Source organism: Mesocricetus auratus, unplaced genomic scaffold, assembly GCF_017639785.1.
Source record: "Mesocricetus auratus isolate SY011 unplaced genomic scaffold, BCM_Maur_2.0 Super-Scaffold_100008, whole genome shotgun sequence".
In the NCBI taxonomy this organism is placed as follows: domain Eukaryota; kingdom Metazoa; phylum Chordata; class Mammalia; order Rodentia; family Cricetidae; genus Mesocricetus; species Mesocricetus auratus.
The window spans coordinates 34,365,038-34,384,649 of NW_024429192.1; the positions used below are offsets into that span (position 1 = coordinate 34,365,038).

Sequence of the window (19,612 nt, forward strand, 5' to 3'; positions counted from 1 at the left end):
CTTGCTAAAAGAATTTTACAGAAGAAAGGATTTAGATGGATCCATGAAACATAGACAAGTATTTACAGTCCTCTGTGTTTGATGAAGGCTCTATATCACCCATGCTCCTTATCTCAAGCCATTTCTTTCACATTAACATCTTGCTACTCCATGACTTTTATTTCATTCAATAAAGTGGCTTGTTGAAGCCACTAAAAATCTCCGTATTTGCCCTCTAAACAATGTCTCGTCACTTTCTCTCTCTACCTAGGCATTGGTTTTTGACTTGGCAATGTATTTCTATGTTATTTTTATGTTCTTTTCCATGTCCACAATACTTAGCCTTCTGGTACACTCCTGCTCCTTTCTTTGACCACTCTGCTTAATATGCTTTCCTTGCCTCTCTGTTATCTCTCCTTTGGATATGTGCTATAGGTTTAACATAGGAAATGAGTTTATTGTATGGAAGTTGGTACTAAAAGGGCAAATGGAAGAACGGGGCTGGACAGATGGTTTGGCAGTTAGAAGCACTTGTAATTCTTACAGAAAGGTTCCAGGTTCAGTTCCTAGTGCCCATTTGGTGGCTCACAAACACCTGTAACACTATCTCCAGAAAATCTGAAAAATTGAAAGACTTCTTGTAAGAATGTGAGTTCATATCAAATCCTGCCCCCATACTGACCTTAAAATAACAGTGAATGTTCCATTATATTTATGTTATTTCTTTTCAGGCAATGTCCAGTGAACAACACCTGGAAAAAGAGAATGCAACATTGCTGACAGAGTTTGTTCTCACAGGACTCGCATATCATCAAGGGCTGCAAGTGCCCCTGTTCCTGCTATTCTTGGTGTTATATGTCTTCACTGTTGTGGGAAACCTAGGACTCATTGCTCTAATCTACAGTGACCCCCAGCTCCATATCCCTATGTATATTTTCCTTGGAAGTTTGGCTTTTGTAGGTGCTTGGATATCATCCCCAGTGACTCCTAATATGCTGGTTGACTTGTTATCCAAGAACAAGATGATATCACTTTCTGAATGCTTGATACAATTTTTTTGCCTTCTCATGTGGTGGAACCACAGAATGCTTTCTTTTAGGTGCAATGGCCTATGATTGCTATGTAGCCATATGCAAACCATTACTTTATCCAGTTATTATGACCAATAAGCTATGCATCCGAATACTAATTTCAATATTTGTAGGTAGCTTTCTTCATTCCTTGTTTCATATACTGTTTTTACTCAGATTAACCTTTTGTGATTCTAATATAATCCATCACTTTTATTGTGATATTATGTCATTGTTGAAGATTTCGTGCTCTGATACTTCCATTAATTTCCTACTGGTATTTACCTTGGCTGGTTCCATTCAAGTAGTCACCATGGTAAGAGTTATAGTCTCTTACACTTGTATTATCTTTACAATCTTACAAAGCAAGTCTTTCAAGGGTATAGAGAAAGCCTTCTCCACCTGTGGAGCCCATCTCCTATCTGTGTCTTTATACTATGGTTCTCTTCTTTTCATGTATGTACGCCCTGCATCTCCACAAACAGATGATCAAGACATGATGGACTCTCTGTTTTGCACAGTTATCATCCCTGTGTTAAATCCAGTTATCTACAGTCTGAGAAATCAACAAGTCAAAGATTCAGTGATAAAAGCATTAAAAGGAAATGTTTATATCTGATAATGGCATTTATGATCTTTTGGAGAAATGTAAAATTATTGATGAATTTAAATTTGTTATAACTCAAATACTACACTGGTTTTAAAAAAGGCCATTGGTTTGCACTTCTACTGATTTTGCTTCCCTAAATAGCTCTTTTTCCTGAATGAGAAATTGGACATAAAGTGATCAGTATGTTACTAGCATATATAATCTGCAAGTTTCAAGATTGTTTGAATATGAGGAAGGTCTTTGGGTCTTCCTGTTATTGTATATTCTTAACATACTGTTTCCTATGATCTAATTTACCTCTGCTATTTAACCTCTGTTAGAGCCTGAAAATCTAGGCTCAGTTATATTTATGTCATAATGGTTGTGAAATGAAGATTTCATGAATAATGAACTGTGTGATAAATTTCTAAGAAAAGTTTTAAAGCACAGTATGCCTTTCTCTAAATGTGCATTGTAGACACAAAAAATGAGCAAGTTCAAGATAGATAAATTATCACAGGGGGAGCATAACTTAAATATTTGGCAAATTCTGTTTAGCTTGTGCATATTGAACTTTGTGGAGAAGAGAATTCATCAGAGTGTGATGGGGGCATAACCAAAAGCCAATCACAAAGGCAATTAAACATTCAGTTATATTAACAGAACTCAGAAAATACTTTCCAGGGAAAAAAAGGTGATCAGGGTTTCCCTTCCATTAGAGGCCCAGAACCCAATAGCATTGAGGAAAGAACATGTCATGACTCTGCCCCCATTTCCATTACAGAATGCATGTGCTCCATGGGAAAGTTATGAGGATTAACTACATAGATTTCAAGGAATTTATATACATGTTTATCAGAAAAATAGCACACATAAATCCATTGTATGGATTTTCTTTTGGTACAGTGAGGAAAGTCCTGATTTTACCAAGATGTATATGCCTAGGCAAAAAACACTATGTATCAAGGCTACTACTGTAAGAAGTCCAACTACATGAATTCCAGATGGAGTCATGATAATAGAATTATGGAGATGGGGAATGGTGGAGAGGTTGGAAGGATCTGAAAGGAGTTGGGGGAGGGAAATCTGTAATCAGAATATATTGTATAAAAAGATTTTTTTGCTTCTCAACCCCATATACTAAGGGTTTTATAAAGAAGGAACAATGATCTCTAGGTCATCTGGCTATTAACAATCTTCATGTCTATTAGCAAGAGTCTGGCAGAGCTCCTGGGCAAACTGAACACAGAAGTCACCTAGATTATTCACCATCTCTGGTCCTGTTAGTGGAAACCTAGGAGAGCCAGATGTGACTCTGGTCCTACCAATAGCACAGAGGACACCAAAGCTATTAGCCACCTCCATTCCTGGCATTCTGAACAGAAAACAGATTATTCATCTTTTCATTTGAAGAGACAGCACTACATGTTTAATATTCCTGCTTTCCCAGGCACATTTCTGTGAGTGCAAGAACCTCTGTGTCCCCAGCACCACACTTTGCAAATGTGTATGTGAATGAGGTATGTGTGTGCATGTGTGTGTATGTATGTTTATATGTATGTGGGAATACAAATGTGTGTGGATGTGTATGGCCAAAACTAATGTTAGGAATAATTCTGTATTGTTCTTAAATTGTACTCACTGAAGCAAAGTCAATGAAACCGGAGTTATTTGGCATGGCTACTCTTGCCAGTCAATTGCTGTGAGATTTTCTGCCCCTGACTTTGAAAACTTGAATCACAGGCAGATTCTCACAACACTAGGGACTTTTGTGGTTTTCTGTAGATCCACAGTCTGCCCTTCATGCTTGTGAAGCAAGAGCTTAACTGATGAAACATCCCCTCAGCCTCAAACTGTGTGTAATTATTGTTTACCACTGCATATGCCAAGATAGTTGGCATTCAATAATTAATTTAGTCTTAACAATTATCTTTATTCTGTTTGTGTCCACTTGTTCTTTTGTTAATGGTATTATGACTAATATCATATTTCAACATCTGGATTTTAACAATATTATAGTCAATACCATTGTTTGCTTCCTTCTATCTGAGTAGAACTTGCCATCAGGCCCATCACAGCACATTTGACAGAGGTGTAGTAGTTTCAATGAGAATGTCCCCCATAACTCATATATTTGGATGTTTAGTTCCACAGTTGGTAGAAATGTTTGAGAAAGAATAGAAGGTATATGACCTTGTTGTAGAAGAGGCACTGGTGGTCAACTGCCTCAGTGCCATGCCTTCATGAGTTACGGCTGAGCTGCATTCATGAACCAGTTAGAAGAAGTTGAAAGTGGGGCCTGGCAGTGTTGGCACATGACTTTAATCCCAGAACTCGGGAGGCAGATGCAGACCGATCTCTGTGCATTTGAGGTTAGCCTGGTTTACAATAGCAAGTTCCAGGAGAGCCTCCAGAGCCACAGAGAAACACTGTCATGAGAAACCAAAACCAAAAATAGAAGAGGTTTAAAGTATATTTTCAGGCAAATCCACAAGAATCCCAGCCTATATTTTTTGAGTATGAGCTGTAAAGGTCACTATGGTGTGGAACAAAGAAACAGATTAAAGAGAGAGCAATCATAAGAGAGCAATCATTTCCTTCAACTGTGCAGGGATTGGTGATCCTATGAGGCTCCACTTATAGTTCTAGTCCCATGATCACAAAGATGGCCCTCTTTAAACAGGTCACAAAAGAAAACTAAAAGGAAAGGTATTAGTGGGGATGGGAGGAAAGGAGGGTGTGGGATAGGGAGTGGTCAGAATACATTCTATAAATCCTTCAAATTGTGAAAGAATAAATAACAGAAATAAAATAACTGCCAACCTAGGTAAACATATCCAAAAGATTTGTTCTAAGGATTAGAGAAATAAAAATTTTCTACTACAAACATAAAGAGATTTGTGACGGTGAAGTCGGTACTATAGAAGATATTAAAGCAGTTCTACACAGGGAAAGATAAGGAAGCATTACACATTAGATAACAAGAACACACAAAAGAAGTAAAAAAACTTACTAGGAGAAGAGATAAAGAAAATTAGGAAAGAACCAGCCATGATTAATCAGTACACTAGGACGCCTCTGAGATGAGCAGAGAGTAAGAGGTGGGAAGGGAAAAAAATAAAAATGAAATTACTGAAAGCAACCAGAAGGAAAACAACACCAAGGGAATCAGCAAGTTCCTTCTAAATAAACAAAATGGTCATGGCTCACACTTCAAAGACATGCATCAGTTGACTGAATGGTCAACAGGGCCAACAAATTGCTGTCAGTCACATGAACAGATATATATCCAGACTAGAAATAAGATGAAAGCAAACTGTACCCAAGAAAATAGAATCCAAGCCAAGCAGAAATAGCTACACTAAATAAAACAAATACTACTGACATGAGGTGATAAATGGGACCAACAACCATAATAGTGACTGAAATGTCCACATTTCTTTTACCAATGTTTATGTTTTATGAACACACCCAGAGCATAGAGGTACTAGCACACACACACACACACACACACACACACACACACACACACACACAAAACACATACACAGGCATGAACACACAAATGGAGGCAGAGTTAAATTACATTCAATATTTTATATATATTTTTATTTAAATTAGAAATAACTTTATTTTATATATCAAATCCAGTTCCCTCTTCTTCCCATCCTCCTATGTCCCGCAAAGACCCCCCCATTCCATTTTTCTTCTGCTCCATAGAAAGGGTGAGGCCTTTCATGAGGGATCATCAAAGACTTTCACATCATTTGGGGAAGCCCTAGGGAAACCCACAGAAAGATGAACTGAACAAGGGTGAGCTCATGGACCCAAGATTGACAGCTCAGAAACCAGCATGGGACAGAACGAGGCCCTCTGAATGTGGGTATCATTTAGGAGATCTGGGCAGTCTATGGGGCCTCTGGTAGTGGAAGAGAACTTATCCCTAGTATAAAAATGGACATTGGGAGCCAATACCCTATAGAGGGATATACTTCAATTTTATATCTTATATCTTTTAGCAATATTCAGAGCTATCTAAATATTATTGTTTGCAGCAAGTGTGCACAGGATCACCATTCTACAAAAAAGATTCCTGAGCTCCAACCCTAGTAACTGAAAGAAATTCAGCTTTTGTAAATTTTGGAGATCAACCCTCTGTCAGATGTGGGATTAGTGAATATTTTTCCCATTCTGTGGGCTGCCTTTTTGTCTTGCTCAAGAAGCAAGTCTCCAAAACATCAAAGGACCCAATTAAAAAGTGGGCTGCAGAACTAAATAGAGAATTTTCAACAGAGGAGTCTAAAATGGCTGAGAGGCACTTGAGAAAGTGCTCAACATCCTTAGCCATCCAGGAAATGCAAATCAAAACAACTCTGAGATACCATCTCACTCCTGTCAGAATGGCTAAAATCAAAAACACCAATGACAATTTATGCTGGAGAGGATATGGTGAAAGGGGGACACTCCTCCATTGCTGGTGGGAATGGCAACTGCTTCAGCCACTTTGGAAATCAGTATGGAGATTCCTCAGAAAAATGGGAACAAACCTACCACAAGACCCAGCAACTCCACTCTTAGGCATATATCCAAAAGATGCCCATTCATACAACAAAGATGTCTGTTCCACTATGTTCATAGCAGCTTTATTTGTAATAGCCAGAACTTGGAAGCAACCTAGATGTCCCTCAACTGAAGAGTGGATAGAGAAAATGTGGTACATCTACACAATGGAGTACTATTCAGCAGAAAAAAATAATGGAATCCTGAGATTTGCAGGCAAATGGATGACACTAGAAGAAACCATCCTGAGTGAGGTAACCCAGTCACAAAAAGACAAACATGGCATGTACTCTCTCATATATGGGTTTTAGACATAGATCTAGGGAGTGCCAGCCTACAATCCTATGGCCAGAGAGTCTGGGAAACAGAAACTTCATTTAGTGGCTGATCGAAGAAGAGGCAGACTCCCTTGGTTAAGTACTGACCTGAACTCAAGAAAGCCAGTAACAGAGAGGGAGGACTGATGATCAAAGAGATTAAGACTGGGCTGGTTTAACCCCCAGAAACAGCTGACCAGACAAAGGTTAACTCTTGAATCCCAGGCATCAGCCTGGGAATCCAGCATGGGAGTGATCAAGACCCCCTGAATCTGGGTGTCAGTGAGGAGGTCTAGGTAATCTATTGAGCCTTGGGCAGCAGATCAGTACCCATCCCGAGTATACACACGGACTTTGGACTCCCATAGAACAATGTGAGGTGCACTCTCACCCTGAACCCTTGGGGAAGGGTGTAGGCCCTGCCCTATATTAAATGACAGACTATGAACACCCCCATGGAGGGCCTCACCCTCCCTGGGGGAATGAGGGGATAATGGGGGGGAGTTGGGGGCAGGGCACGGGAGGAGGGGAGGAAAAGGGAGAGGGACATGGAACTGACTTGTGAAGCAACCTTGTTTCTTATCTAAATTTAAACTGGAAAATAAAATTTAAAAAAAGAAATTCAGCTTTTTATCAGGTTACCACAGAAGCACAGAGTCATAGCTGTTGGGAGATAGACTTCTAGCCACCTCCCATGAAGGTCTTTTGTTTTTGTTTTAGATTTCTCCTTCTCTATGACAGTCACCTCATTTATTATCCCATTTCAATTTAAACTGGTAGAGGTACATCCAGGCCTGTAGATTAAGCCACAGTTTTCATGGCAAATTCATTTGTAATTGGATCCTGAAAAGAGTCTAGATCTTTAGTCCTACTAAAACCATGTTTTGAGTAGCTCAGACTGAAATTGAAGTACAAATAATGTATTTTATATATTGCCTAAACATATGAAAAGTATCACTGGAATTAGAAAATAGAATGCTTTAATACAATATCATTTTTTAAATATAAAACTACCCGATGTCAGTGATTCCAAGGCTATGAAACCCAGTGGAACTGTTTGAGCTTCTCTGTGATTGATTCAACTCTAAAATACCCAGGAGAACAGTCACAGTCCTAAAGGGAATTTTCCTGCTCCCGTGGATAATTTACTTTTCTTTCTTTTATATTTTTTATTTTTAAATTTAAAATAGAAACAAGGTTGCCTCACATGTCAGTTCCAGGTCCCTCTCCCTATTACTCCCTTCCTCCCATGCACTCCCACCAACCCCACAAATATCCTCTCATTTCCACAGGGAGGGTGAGGCCCTTCATGGGGGTGTCCATAGTCTGTCATTTCATCCAGGACAAGGCCTAGACCCTCCCCCACGAGTTCTGGGTGAGAGTGCATCTCTCATTGTTGGATGGGAGCCCAAAGTCCATTTGTATACCCATGATAAATACTGATCTACTGCCCAAGGATCAATAGATTATCTAGGCCTCCTCACTGACATCCACATTCAGGGGGTTTGATCAGCCCCATGCTGGATTCCCAGGCATCAGCCTGGGATTCAAGAGCTAATCCTTGTAGGTGAGCTGTTTCTGGGGGTTAAACCAGCCCAGCCTTAATCCCTTTGGTCATCAGTCCTCCCTCTCTGTCACAAAATATCCAGGAAATATGGGACGCCATGAAAAGACCAAACCTAAGAATAATAGGTACAGAAGAAGGTGAAGAAAACAACCTCAAAGGGGCAGAAAACATATTCAACAAAATCATAGAAGAACACGTTCCCAACCTTAAGAAAGACATGCCAATGAAGGTAAAATAAGCTTACAGAACACCAAATAGAGTGGATCACAAAAAAAGTCTCCTCGCCACATAATAATCAAGACCCCAAATATACAGAATAAAGAAAGAATATTAAGAGCATCTAAGGAAAAAGGCCAAGTAACATATAATGGCAGACCTATCAGAATCACACCTGACTTCTCCATGGAAACTCTGAAAGCCAGAAGGTCCTGGATAGATATTCTACCAACACTAAGAGACCATGGATGCCAGCCCAGACTACTATACCCGGCAAAGCTCTCAATCACTATAGATGGAGAAAACAAGATATTCCATGACAAAACTAGATTCATGCAATACTATCCACTGACCCAGCCCTACAGAAAGTTTTGGAAGGAAAATTCCAACCCAAGGAAGATAACTACAACCAGAACAATGTAGGCATTAGAGAATCCCTCTCTACCAACAGCCAAAAGAACAAAGGGGTGAAATTCCACAAATAATTCCAACAACAACAACCATTGCAAATCATAGAAGAATGAGCAATCAATGGTCATTAATATCCCTCAACATTAATGGCCTTAACTCACCCATAAAAAGACAGAGGCTTGGAGAATGGATTCGAGACAGAACCCATCATTCTGCTGCATACAAGAAACACACCTCACCCTCAAAGACAGACATTACCTGAGAGTTAAAGGTTGGGAAAAAATTTTCCAATCAAATGGATCCAAGAAACAAGCAGGGTTAGCAATCTCAGTATCTAACAAATTAGACTTTAACATAAAATCAATCAAAAGATATGAAGGAGGTCATTAAATACTCATCACAGGAGAAGTCCACTAAGATGAAGTTTCAATTCTGAATATCTATGCACCAAATACCAAGGCATCCATATTCGTAAAAGAAATATTACTAAAATTTAAATCACATATAAATCCCCAAACATTTATAGTGGGAGATTTCAACACACCACTCTCACCACTAGACATGAATTCCAGACAGAAACACAATAAAGAAGCAAAGGGTCTAATAGAAGTAATGACCCAACTGGGATTAACAGACATCTATAGAACATTTCATCCACATAAAAAAGAATATACCTTCTTCTCACCACCACATGGAACCTTCTGAAAAATGGAACACATACTTGGCAACATATCCAACCTCTGAAGCTTAAAAAAAATTGGAAAAATGCCATGCATCTTTTCAGACCACCATGAGTTAAAATTAGAATTCAACAACAACACAAATTGCAGAAAACCTACAAACTCATGCAAATTGAATAATGCACAACTGCACCATCCCTGGGTCGAAGAAGACATAAAAAAAGAAATTAAAGACTTCCTAGAATTCAATGAGAATGAAGACACAACATACCCAAACCTATGGGACACTTTGAAAGCAGTGCTACGGGGGTAGATCATAGCACTAAGTGCCCACATGAAGAAACTGGAGAATAGTTATACTAGAGAATTAACAGCACAGCTGAAAGCTCTAGAACACAAAGAAGCAAACTCCCCCAGGAGGAGTAAAGCCCAGGAAATAATCAAATTGAGGGCTGAAATAAATGAAGTAGAAACTAGGAAAACAATACAAAGAATCAATGCAACGAAGAGTTGGTTCTTTGAGAAAATCAACAAGATAGACAAACCTTTGTCCAAACTTACCAAGCAGCAGAGAGAGAACATGCAAATTATCAAAATTAGAAATGAAAATGGGGACATAACAACGGACTCTGAGGAAATTCAGAGAATTATCAGGTCAAATTTTGAAAACTTTTACTCCACAAAATTCAAAAATTTAAATGAAATGGATGACTTCCTGGATAGCTATCACTTGCCAAAATTAGATCAAGAACAGATAAGCAATTTAAATAGACCTATAACTCCTATAGAATTAGAAGCAGTCATCAAAATCTCCCAACCAAAAAAAGCCCAGGTCCAGATGGCCTCAGTGCAGAATTCTACCAGAAATTCAAAGAAGAGCTTATACCAATTATTCTCAAAGTATTGCATGCATTAGAAGCAGAAGGGTCTTTTTTTTTACAAGACTGGGTTTCTCTGTATTGTTTTGGAGGCTATCGGTCCTGCCGGCCTCGAACTCACAGAGATCTGCCTGCCTCTGCCTCCCGAGTGCTGGGATTAAAGGTGTGCGCCACCACCGCCTGCCTTGCAGCAGAAGGGTCTTTGCCAAACTCTTTCTATGATGCTTCAATAACCTTGATCCCCAAGCCACACAAAGACACAACTAAGAAAGAGAACTTCAGACCAATGTCCCTCATGAACATTGATGCAAAAATACCCAATAAAATACTGACAAATCGGATTCAAGAACACATCAAAACAATCATTCACCACGATCAAGGAGGTTTCATCCCAGGGATGCAGTGAGGGTTCAACATACGAAAATCCATCAACGTAATCCACCATATAAACAAGCTGAAAAACAAAAAATGACATGATCATCTCACTAGATGCTGAAAAGCCTTTGACAAAATCCAACACCCCTTCATGATGAAGGTCTTGGAGAGATCTGGGATAACAGGAACATACTTTAACATAAAAAAAGCTATATACAGTAAACCAACAGCTAACATCAAAATAAATGGACAGAAACTCAACGCAATTCCTCTAAAATCAGGAACAAAACAAGGCTGTCCACTCTCTCCATACCTTTTCAACATGGTACTTGAAGTTCTAGCTATTGCCATACGACAACAAAGGGGGATCAAGGGGATACAAATTGGGAAGGAAGAGGTCAAACTTTCACTGTTTGCAGACGATATGATAGTTTACATCAATGACCCAAAGAACTCTACCAGGGAACTCTTACAGGTGATTAACACCTTCAGCAAAGTGGCAGGCTACAAGATCAACTCAAGAAATTCAGTAGCCCTACTATATACAGATGATAAAAGGACTAAGAAAGAAATCAGAGAAACATCACCCTTTACAATTGCCACAAACAACATAAAATACCTTGGGTAATGCTAACCAAACAAGTAAAAGGCCTGTATCATAAGAACTTTGAGTCTTTAAAGAAAGAAATAAAGTAGCCCTCAGAAAATGTGAAGATCTCCCATTCTCTTGGATAGGAAGGATCAATGTAGTAAAAATGGCAATCTTGTCAAAAGCTACCTACAGATTTAATGCAATCCCAAAAAAATCCCAACCCAAATCTTCACAGCACTTGAAAGAACAATAATCAATTTTGTATGGAAAAACAAAAGTCCCAGGATAGCCAAAACAACCCTGTTCAACAAGGCAACATCCAGAGGCATCACCATCCCTGACTTCAAGCTCTATTATAGAGCTATAGTCCTCAAAATAGCTTGGTATTGGCACAAAAATAGACAGGTAGACCAATGGAATCGAATTGAAAACACGGATATTAACACACAAACGTAAGAACATCTGATCTTTGAAAAAGAAGTAAAAATATACAATGGAATAAAGAAAGCATCTTCAACAAATGGTGCTGGCATAATTGGAGACTGGCATGTAGAAGAATGCGGATCAATCCATGTTTATCGCCATGCACAAAACTTAAGTCCAAATGGATCAAAGACCTCAACATAAATCCAGCCACACTGAACCTCTTAGAAGAGAAATCGGGTGGTACCCTTGAACGAATTGGTACAGGAGACAGCTTCCTGAACATAACACCACTAGCACAGACAGTGAGATCAACTGTTAATAAATGGGACTTCCTGAAACTGAGAATCTTCTGTAAGGCAAAGGACCCAGTCAGCAAAACAAAAAGGCAGCCCACAGAATGGGAAAAAATATTCACTAACCCCACATCTGACAGAGGGTTGATCTCCAAAATTTACAAAGAACTCAAGAAACAAGTCTCCAAAACATCAAAGGACCCAATTAAAAAGTGGGCTGCAGAACTAAATAGAGAATTTTTAACAGAGGAGTCTAAAATGACGGAGAGGCACTTGAGAAAGTCCTCAACATCCTTAGCCATCCGGGAAATGCAAATCAAAACAACTCTGAGATACCATCTCACTCCTGTCAGAATGGCTAAAATCAAAAACACCAATGACAATTTATGCTGGAGAGGATGTGGTGAAAGGGGGACACTCCTCCATTGCTGGTGGGAATGGCAACTGCTTCAGCCACTTTGGAAATCAGTATGGAGATTCCTCAGAAAAATGGGAACAAACCTACCACAAAACCCAGCAACACTCTTAGGCATATATCCAAAAGATGCCCATTCATAAAACAAAGATGTCTGTTCCACTATGTTCATAGCAGCATTATTTGTAATAGCCAAAATTGGAAGCAACCTAGTTGTCCCTCAACCGAGAGTGGATAGAGAAAATGTGGTACATTTACTCAATGGAGTACTATTCAGCAGAAAAAAACAATGGAATCCTGAGTTTTGCAGGTAAATGGATGACACTAGAAGAAACCATCCTGAGTGAGGTAACCCAGTCACAAAAAGAGAAACATGGCATGTACTCTCTCATATATGGATTTTAGACATAGATCTGGGGAGTGCCAGCGTACAATCCCATGGCCAGAGTGTCTGGGAAACAGAAACTTTATTCAGTGGCTGATGGAAGAAGAGGCAGACTCCCTCGGTTAAGTACTGACCTGAACTCAAGAAAGCCAATACCAGAGAGGGAGGACTGATGACCAAAGGGATTAAGACTGGGCTGGTTTAACCCCAAGAAACAGCAGACCTGACAAAGGTTAACTCTTGAATCCCAGGCATCAGCCTGGGAATCCAGCATGGGACTGATCAAGACCCCCTGAATCTGGGTGTCAGTGAGGTTGGCCTAGGTAATCTATTGAGCCTTGCACAGCAGATCAGTACCCATCCCGAGTATACACATGGACTTTGGACTCCCATCCAACAATGTGAGGTCCACTCTCACCCTGAACTCTTAGCGAAGGGTCTAGGCCCTGCCCTATATGAAATGACAGACTATGGTCACCACCATGGAGGGCCTCACCCTCCCTGGGGAAATGAGGGGATAATGGGGGGTTGGGGGAGGGTACGGGAGGAGGGGAGGGAAAGGGAGAGTGACCTGGAACTGACTTGTGAAACAACCTTGTTTCTTATCTAAATTTAAACTGAACAATAAAAAAAAGAAAACCCTGATATTAACCCATAAACATATGAACATCAGATCTTCAACGAAGAAGCTAAAACTATACAATGGAATAAAGAAAGCATCTTTAACAAATGGTGCTGGCATAACTAGAGGCTGGCATGTAGAAGAATGTGGATCAATCCATTTTTATCGCCATGCACAAAACTTAAGTCCAAATGGATCAAAGACCTCAACATAAATCCAGCCACACTGAACCTCTTAGAAGAGAAAGTGGCTGGTACCCTTGAATGAAGTGGTACAGAAGACAGCTTCCTGAACATAATACCAGTAGCACAGACAGTAAGGTCAACAATTAATAAATGGGACTAAAACTGAGAAGCCAAAGGACACAGTCAGGAAGACAAAAAGGCACCTCACAGAAAGGGAAAAAATATTCACTAATCCCACATCTGACAGAGGGTTGATCTCCAAAATTTACAAAGAACTCAAGAAGCAAGTCTCCAAAACACCAAAGAATCCAATTAAAAACTAAATAGAGAATTTTCAATAGAGGAGTCTAAAATGGCTGAGAGGCACTTGAGAAAGTGCTCAACATCCTTAGCCATCCCGGAAATGCAAATCAAAACAACTCTGAGACACCATCTCACTCCTGTCAGAATGGCTAAAATCAAAAACACCAATGATAATTTATGCTGGAGAGGATGTGGTGAAAGCAGGACACTCCTCCATTGCTGGTGGGAGTGCCAACTTGTTCAGCCACTTTGGAAATCAGTATGGAGATTCCTCAGAAAAATGGGAATAAACCTACCACAAGACCCAGCAACTCCACTCTTAGGCATATATCCAAAAGATGCCCATTCATACAACAAGGATATCTGTTTCACTATGTTCATAGCAGCATTATTTGTAATAGCCAGAAATTGGAAGTAACCTAGATGTCCCTCAACTGAAGAGTGGATAGAGAAAATGTAGTATATTTATACAATTTAGTATTATTCACCATAAAAAAACCCCAATGGAATCCTGACATTTGTAGGCAAATGGATGGCACTAGAATAAAGCATCCTGAGTGAGGTAACCCAGTCACAAAAACAGAAACGTGGTATGTACTCTCTCATATATGGATTTTTGACATAGATCTGAGGAATACCAGCCTACAATCCCATGGCCAGCGATTCTGGGAAACAGAACCTTCTTCATTCAGTGGCTGATGGAAGAAGAAGCAGACTCCCATGGAAAAGCACTGAGCTGAACTCAAGAAAGCCAGTAACAGAGAGGGAGGACTGGATGATCAAAAGGATTAAGACTGGGTCAGTTTAACCCCAGAAGCAGCTAACCTGACAAAGGTTAATTCTTGAATTCCAGGCTGATGCCTGGGAATCCAGCATGGGAGTGATCAAGACCCCCTGAATCTGGGTGTCAGTGAGCAGGCCTAGGTAATCTATTGAGCCTTGCGCAGCAGATCAGTACCCATCCCGAGTATACACATGGACTTTGGACTCCCATCCAACAATGTGAGATGCACTCTCACCCTGGACTCTTGGGGGAGGGTCCAGGCCCTGCCCTGGATGAAATGATAGACTATGGACACCCCCATGGAGGGCCTCACCCTCCCTGGTAAATGAGGGGATACTGGGGGAGTTGGGGGAAGGGCACGGGAGGAGGGGAGGGAAAGGGAGCGGTACCTGAACTGACTTGTGAAGCAACCTTGTTTCTAATCAAATTTAACCTTAAAAATAAATAAATAAATAAATAAATAAATAAGAATAACAACAAAAAATACAATCAACATACTCTTTTGTCCAATCAGCCCCAATGGCAAAGGTTCATTTCAGTAACTCAGTGTACTGGTTCAAGGCCTCTGGCCTCTTATCACACCATCCTGTCAGATATCCTGCTGTTTCCCCAAGTTGTGGGGATCCTGTGGCTACCATTCTGAGGTATCTGACGGTTCTAACTCTCCAGAAGGTGATTGATAGTGTAGATATTAGTGTAGGCCAACCCAAATCCCACGTTGTGGGTCTGGTGGTAGCTTACATTGTCAATAAAGGCCATGAGGTCCACTCCTCTTAGATGGGTGGCAGAGCCAGCTCTCCTAGACCCAAAACACCAGGGCCAGCTCTTCCACTCCCATAGTAAGGGGTGAGACCCTCTCTCCTAAGTGCAGGGGTCAACTCTCCCATGAATGATAAGACCAGCTGCAAACTAGGATTGGGTAAGACTAGCTATCCTAGGACCAGTAATTGGGGGCTGTCTCAGCAAGGCCCTCTGACTATAACATATATGGTTCCTATGACCACCTGTGATATCGCAGGCCATGGACATCAACAGAGACCCAAAATGCAGCACAACCATGAATTCAGAAACGGCCCTTGACTACAGCTTGGTCCCAGATGTCACCATTACACTGGTGGCAGTGCAGGTCATCCAGATCGCTATGGCCCTGGTGGCATTACAGACCCCAGACACCAGCATGGACTCAGGTGGGTGACCAGACACCAGACATCTTCATAGCTCTTGGTAGTAATAGGAGCCATGGACATCAACTAATATTCTGGATGCTGTAAGGTCATGAACCAGTCATGGTCATTGGGAGCAGTCCAGGTATGGATACCATGGCCCTGGTTGTCAGTTCAAGCCACTCAGATTGGCATATCACCAGCTGCAGCACAGTCCTAAGACACCAACATGGCATAGGTTGTGGCCTAGACCACAGGCATCCATGTAGTTTATGGTGGCAACATGGACCATGGACAGAAACCTAGGCTCTGCTACTTAAGGAAAACAGACCCAGACATGGACTTCTGCTGCAGCCTGAGCCTGCATGTCACCATGGCACATGGTGGCAGTGCAGGGTACCCAGATCTGTATGGGCTCAGCTGCAGCATGACCCTTGACAGCTACAGCCCAGACCCCGGGTTTGCAAGACCTTCAGTGGAAATAGGAGCCATGGACATCAGCACAGGCCCTGTCTGCTATAGGGTCATGAACCCAGAAATGGACCTTGGCTGGATATCACCATGGCCTTGGGTGATATAGTACACATTATTCAGATCAGCATGATGCCTGTGCCAGAATGGTTTTTGGACACCAGCACGGCTCACGGGCACTAACATGATCACAGGTGGCAGCCCAGACACTGAGTGTGTGATTTGGTAACAATATAGACCTTGGATATCATCATAGATCCTGGCTAAGGTAGGACCCATGATCTAAGACATGGCCCATGCCCATGGCAATAGCCTGGGTCCAGACATCATCCTGGCCCTGGACATCACCCGGACTGCCCACATCTGCCTGCTCTTCACATCCTTCAGTTCTTCCATTCCACCTCATTCCACAGCACATGAACCACTCTGCTTCTCTTTCTCTTCCATTTCTCCACTATGTATTTGCTCATCTTGATGACATCTTCCTGCCTGGAATAATAAGACACCAGATAGACCTGCAGATTTTTTCAATCAGCTGGACTGTGAGGACCTAGACTTGTCTATGAGTGTCTTTCACCTGATTTTGAAACCTGGGATGTTCCATGATATGCAGTTTATATGCAACTAATCTGAGCAAACATGCAGTATACTTTAATATCTGACACACAGTCAACTATATAAATTACAGCCAAAGTTCAAAGGAGAACAATAAGTGCCAAAAGAAATAGAATTTATTCAATAATGAATCCAATTATAAATTTACTGAAGAGAAGAGGCCCATAGTACAAGGACACAGACAAGAGGTGGGCTCCACAGGTGGAGAAGGCTTTCCTTACACCCTGGTCAGACTTCTGTTTTAAAATTGTAAAGAGTACAAATGTATAAGAGATAGAACAGCCATAATGGTAAGCACTTGTATTAAACCAGAGAAAATAAAAATCATCAAATAATTCAAAGAAGGATCAGTACAGGAAATTTTCAACATTGGTATAGCATCACAGTAAAAGTGATATAGTATGTTGGAATTGCAGAAGGTTAATCTGAATAAAAAGCTTTCATGAATTACAGCATGAAGAAAGCAACCTAAAAATGACAAAACCAATAGGCCAAAGCACAGTCTATTGGTCATAATTACTGGATAGAGCAAAGGATTGCATATAGATACATAGCTACATAGTGATTATAAGCCATTACTGCCATTCTGTGGTCATACTGATTGCAAAGTAAAGAAACTGGACCATGCATTCAGAAGCAGAAATCACCTTGCCCTTGTCCAAAAGATTGAACAGCATCTTTGGTGCCACTGTGGGTGATAACCAAGTATCCCCAAAAGCTAAGTTACTAAGGAATAAGTACATGGGAATGTGAAGTTGAGGGTAATTACAGATAAGAGTGATAAGACCAAGGTTCCCCATAATGGTCATAAGGTATATTAACAAGAACACTAAGAACAGAAGAATTTTCCACTGTGGTTGGCATGTGAGACTTGTGAGAACAAACTCTGTAATGTTTCATTCTCCTTTTCCATGTCATCATTGAATGTCTCCTGAAATTAGATTTAATAAATGTAAGACAGTAGTCACTGGGAGGGATTTTATGTGAATATTAAATGATCTTCTATTGATGAGATAATGTATTGCAATTTTTTCATAGTCCACATAATACTACAATACAAGGAATACTCTTCAAATTAAGAATAACGATACTTTCAATTGATTCCTCATGGTAATGAGTGAGCAGTAACAGACTAAGAGTGAATACAAGACCTTCTAAGCTTGTGATCATGAATTGGGAAACACACTGACACTGGAAATTTATTTCTGGGATGTTGGGATGTGATGCATGAATATAAGAAAAGCTGTTTGAATGTACTGGGTTTTAAACAACATTGAGCACCTTGTAAAGGATTTGTACTTTATTCCTGGGGAATAAGTTTCTAATAAGATTCCCAAGTGTAGAATTATTTTTAAATATACATTTTAAATAAATATTTGCAAGGCACAAAATATCTTTAAAAAGTATTGGACTGAGGTGCCCTAACGAAGACACAACTACTATCCTAAGATTAAAAAAATACACTATGGGTGGCCCAGAAGGATTTTTATATAAAATATAGATGATTACGAACTACTGTCTCAATAGTGTCAGTATACACGAATGCACTGGGAATATATACTCTAAAAATATCCCTTTGCTGAAGCCAATGAAAATGTATGTTAGTCCATATTGCCATTAAAAGGCAGTTGCCCTGATGAGCTTATGATCGCACAGGTTCAAAGGCATTTGGTACATATGATAACTAAGTTTCAGTTACATGATAGGAATCAAAGAATGTTTAGTTTTTTTTTTCTTTTATCATTTTTTATTTTAATTTTAAATAGCTTGTTTTACATGTCAATCCCAGTTCCCTGTCCCTCTCCTCCTCCCGCACTCCCCTTCCCCCCCAGCCTCCCACCCTATTGCCAATTCCTTCCACATAGGGGATGTCTAGAGTCTGTCATTTCACTCTGGATAGGGTCCAGGCACTCCCCTAAGAGTACAGGCTGAGAGAGCATCCCTCTTTGCGCTATAGGCACACGATGACTGTTTGTATTCCAGGGATAGACACTGATCCACAGCTCAGGGCCCCATAGGTTGCCCAGGCCTTCTCACTGACACTCACATTTGGGGGGTCCAGATCAGTCCCATGCTGGCCTCCCCGCTGTCGATCTGGGGTCCAAGAGCTCTCCCCTGTTCAGATCAGCTGTCTCTGCTGGTTTTGCCAGCCCATTCTTTGCCAATTTGCTCATCACTCCTCTCTCTGTCACTGGGTTCCTTGGGTTCAGTTCAGTGCTTAATTGTGTGTTTGCCTCTGCTTACATTAATCACTGGATGAAGGCTCCCGGATGGTTATAGACATCAAGTTCATTATCAGGAATGGGCATTTGAGGTGGTCTCTCCACTATTGCTTAGCTTGCCAATTGGTGTTATCCCTTTAGATCACTAGAGGTCACTCTGGTGCCTGATCTGTCTTCTAACCTATGATTCCCTCTTCCCCCTGTTCTACCCCCACCCACTCAACTTCCTGTTCCCCCATGACCTACTCTCTCTTCCTCTTCTCCCCCTCTCTTCTTCCCAGCTCCCACTCCCACCCACAGAGATAAATCACTTGTTGACTGTGTCATTGGCCATCAAAAGAAAATTAGAATTGTCTGCATCACTCTACTCTAAATGGAATGTCTTCATCAAATCCTTCCCCTCAGAGATAAGGGAACGCTGTAGAAAAGGAGGCAGAAATGAGTGTAAGAAGCAGAGTGCATGGAAGACACCAAGAAACAGGGCTTTCTAAATC

General features: G+C 40.7%; 2 protein-coding genes across 2 annotated transcripts in view; one reads left to right on the forward strand and one right to left on the reverse strand.

The window, feature by feature from the left end:
• Positions 1-19,612, reverse strand: part of LOC106021643 (olfactory receptor Olfr180) — a 37,037-nt gene that overhangs the window by 13,081 nt on the left and 4,344 nt on the right. The window contains 1 exon segment of the mRNA XM_040750368.1: positions 17,638-17,782. Coding sequence (XP_040606302.1) covers positions 17,638-17,782 — 145 coding nt within the window.
• LOC101834998 (olfactory receptor 186-like) lies at positions 714-1,668 on the forward strand. Its single transcript, XM_013118178.1, is given in 2 exon segments — positions 714-1,031; positions 1,033-1,668. Coding segments are annotated over 2 exon segments (954 nt in total).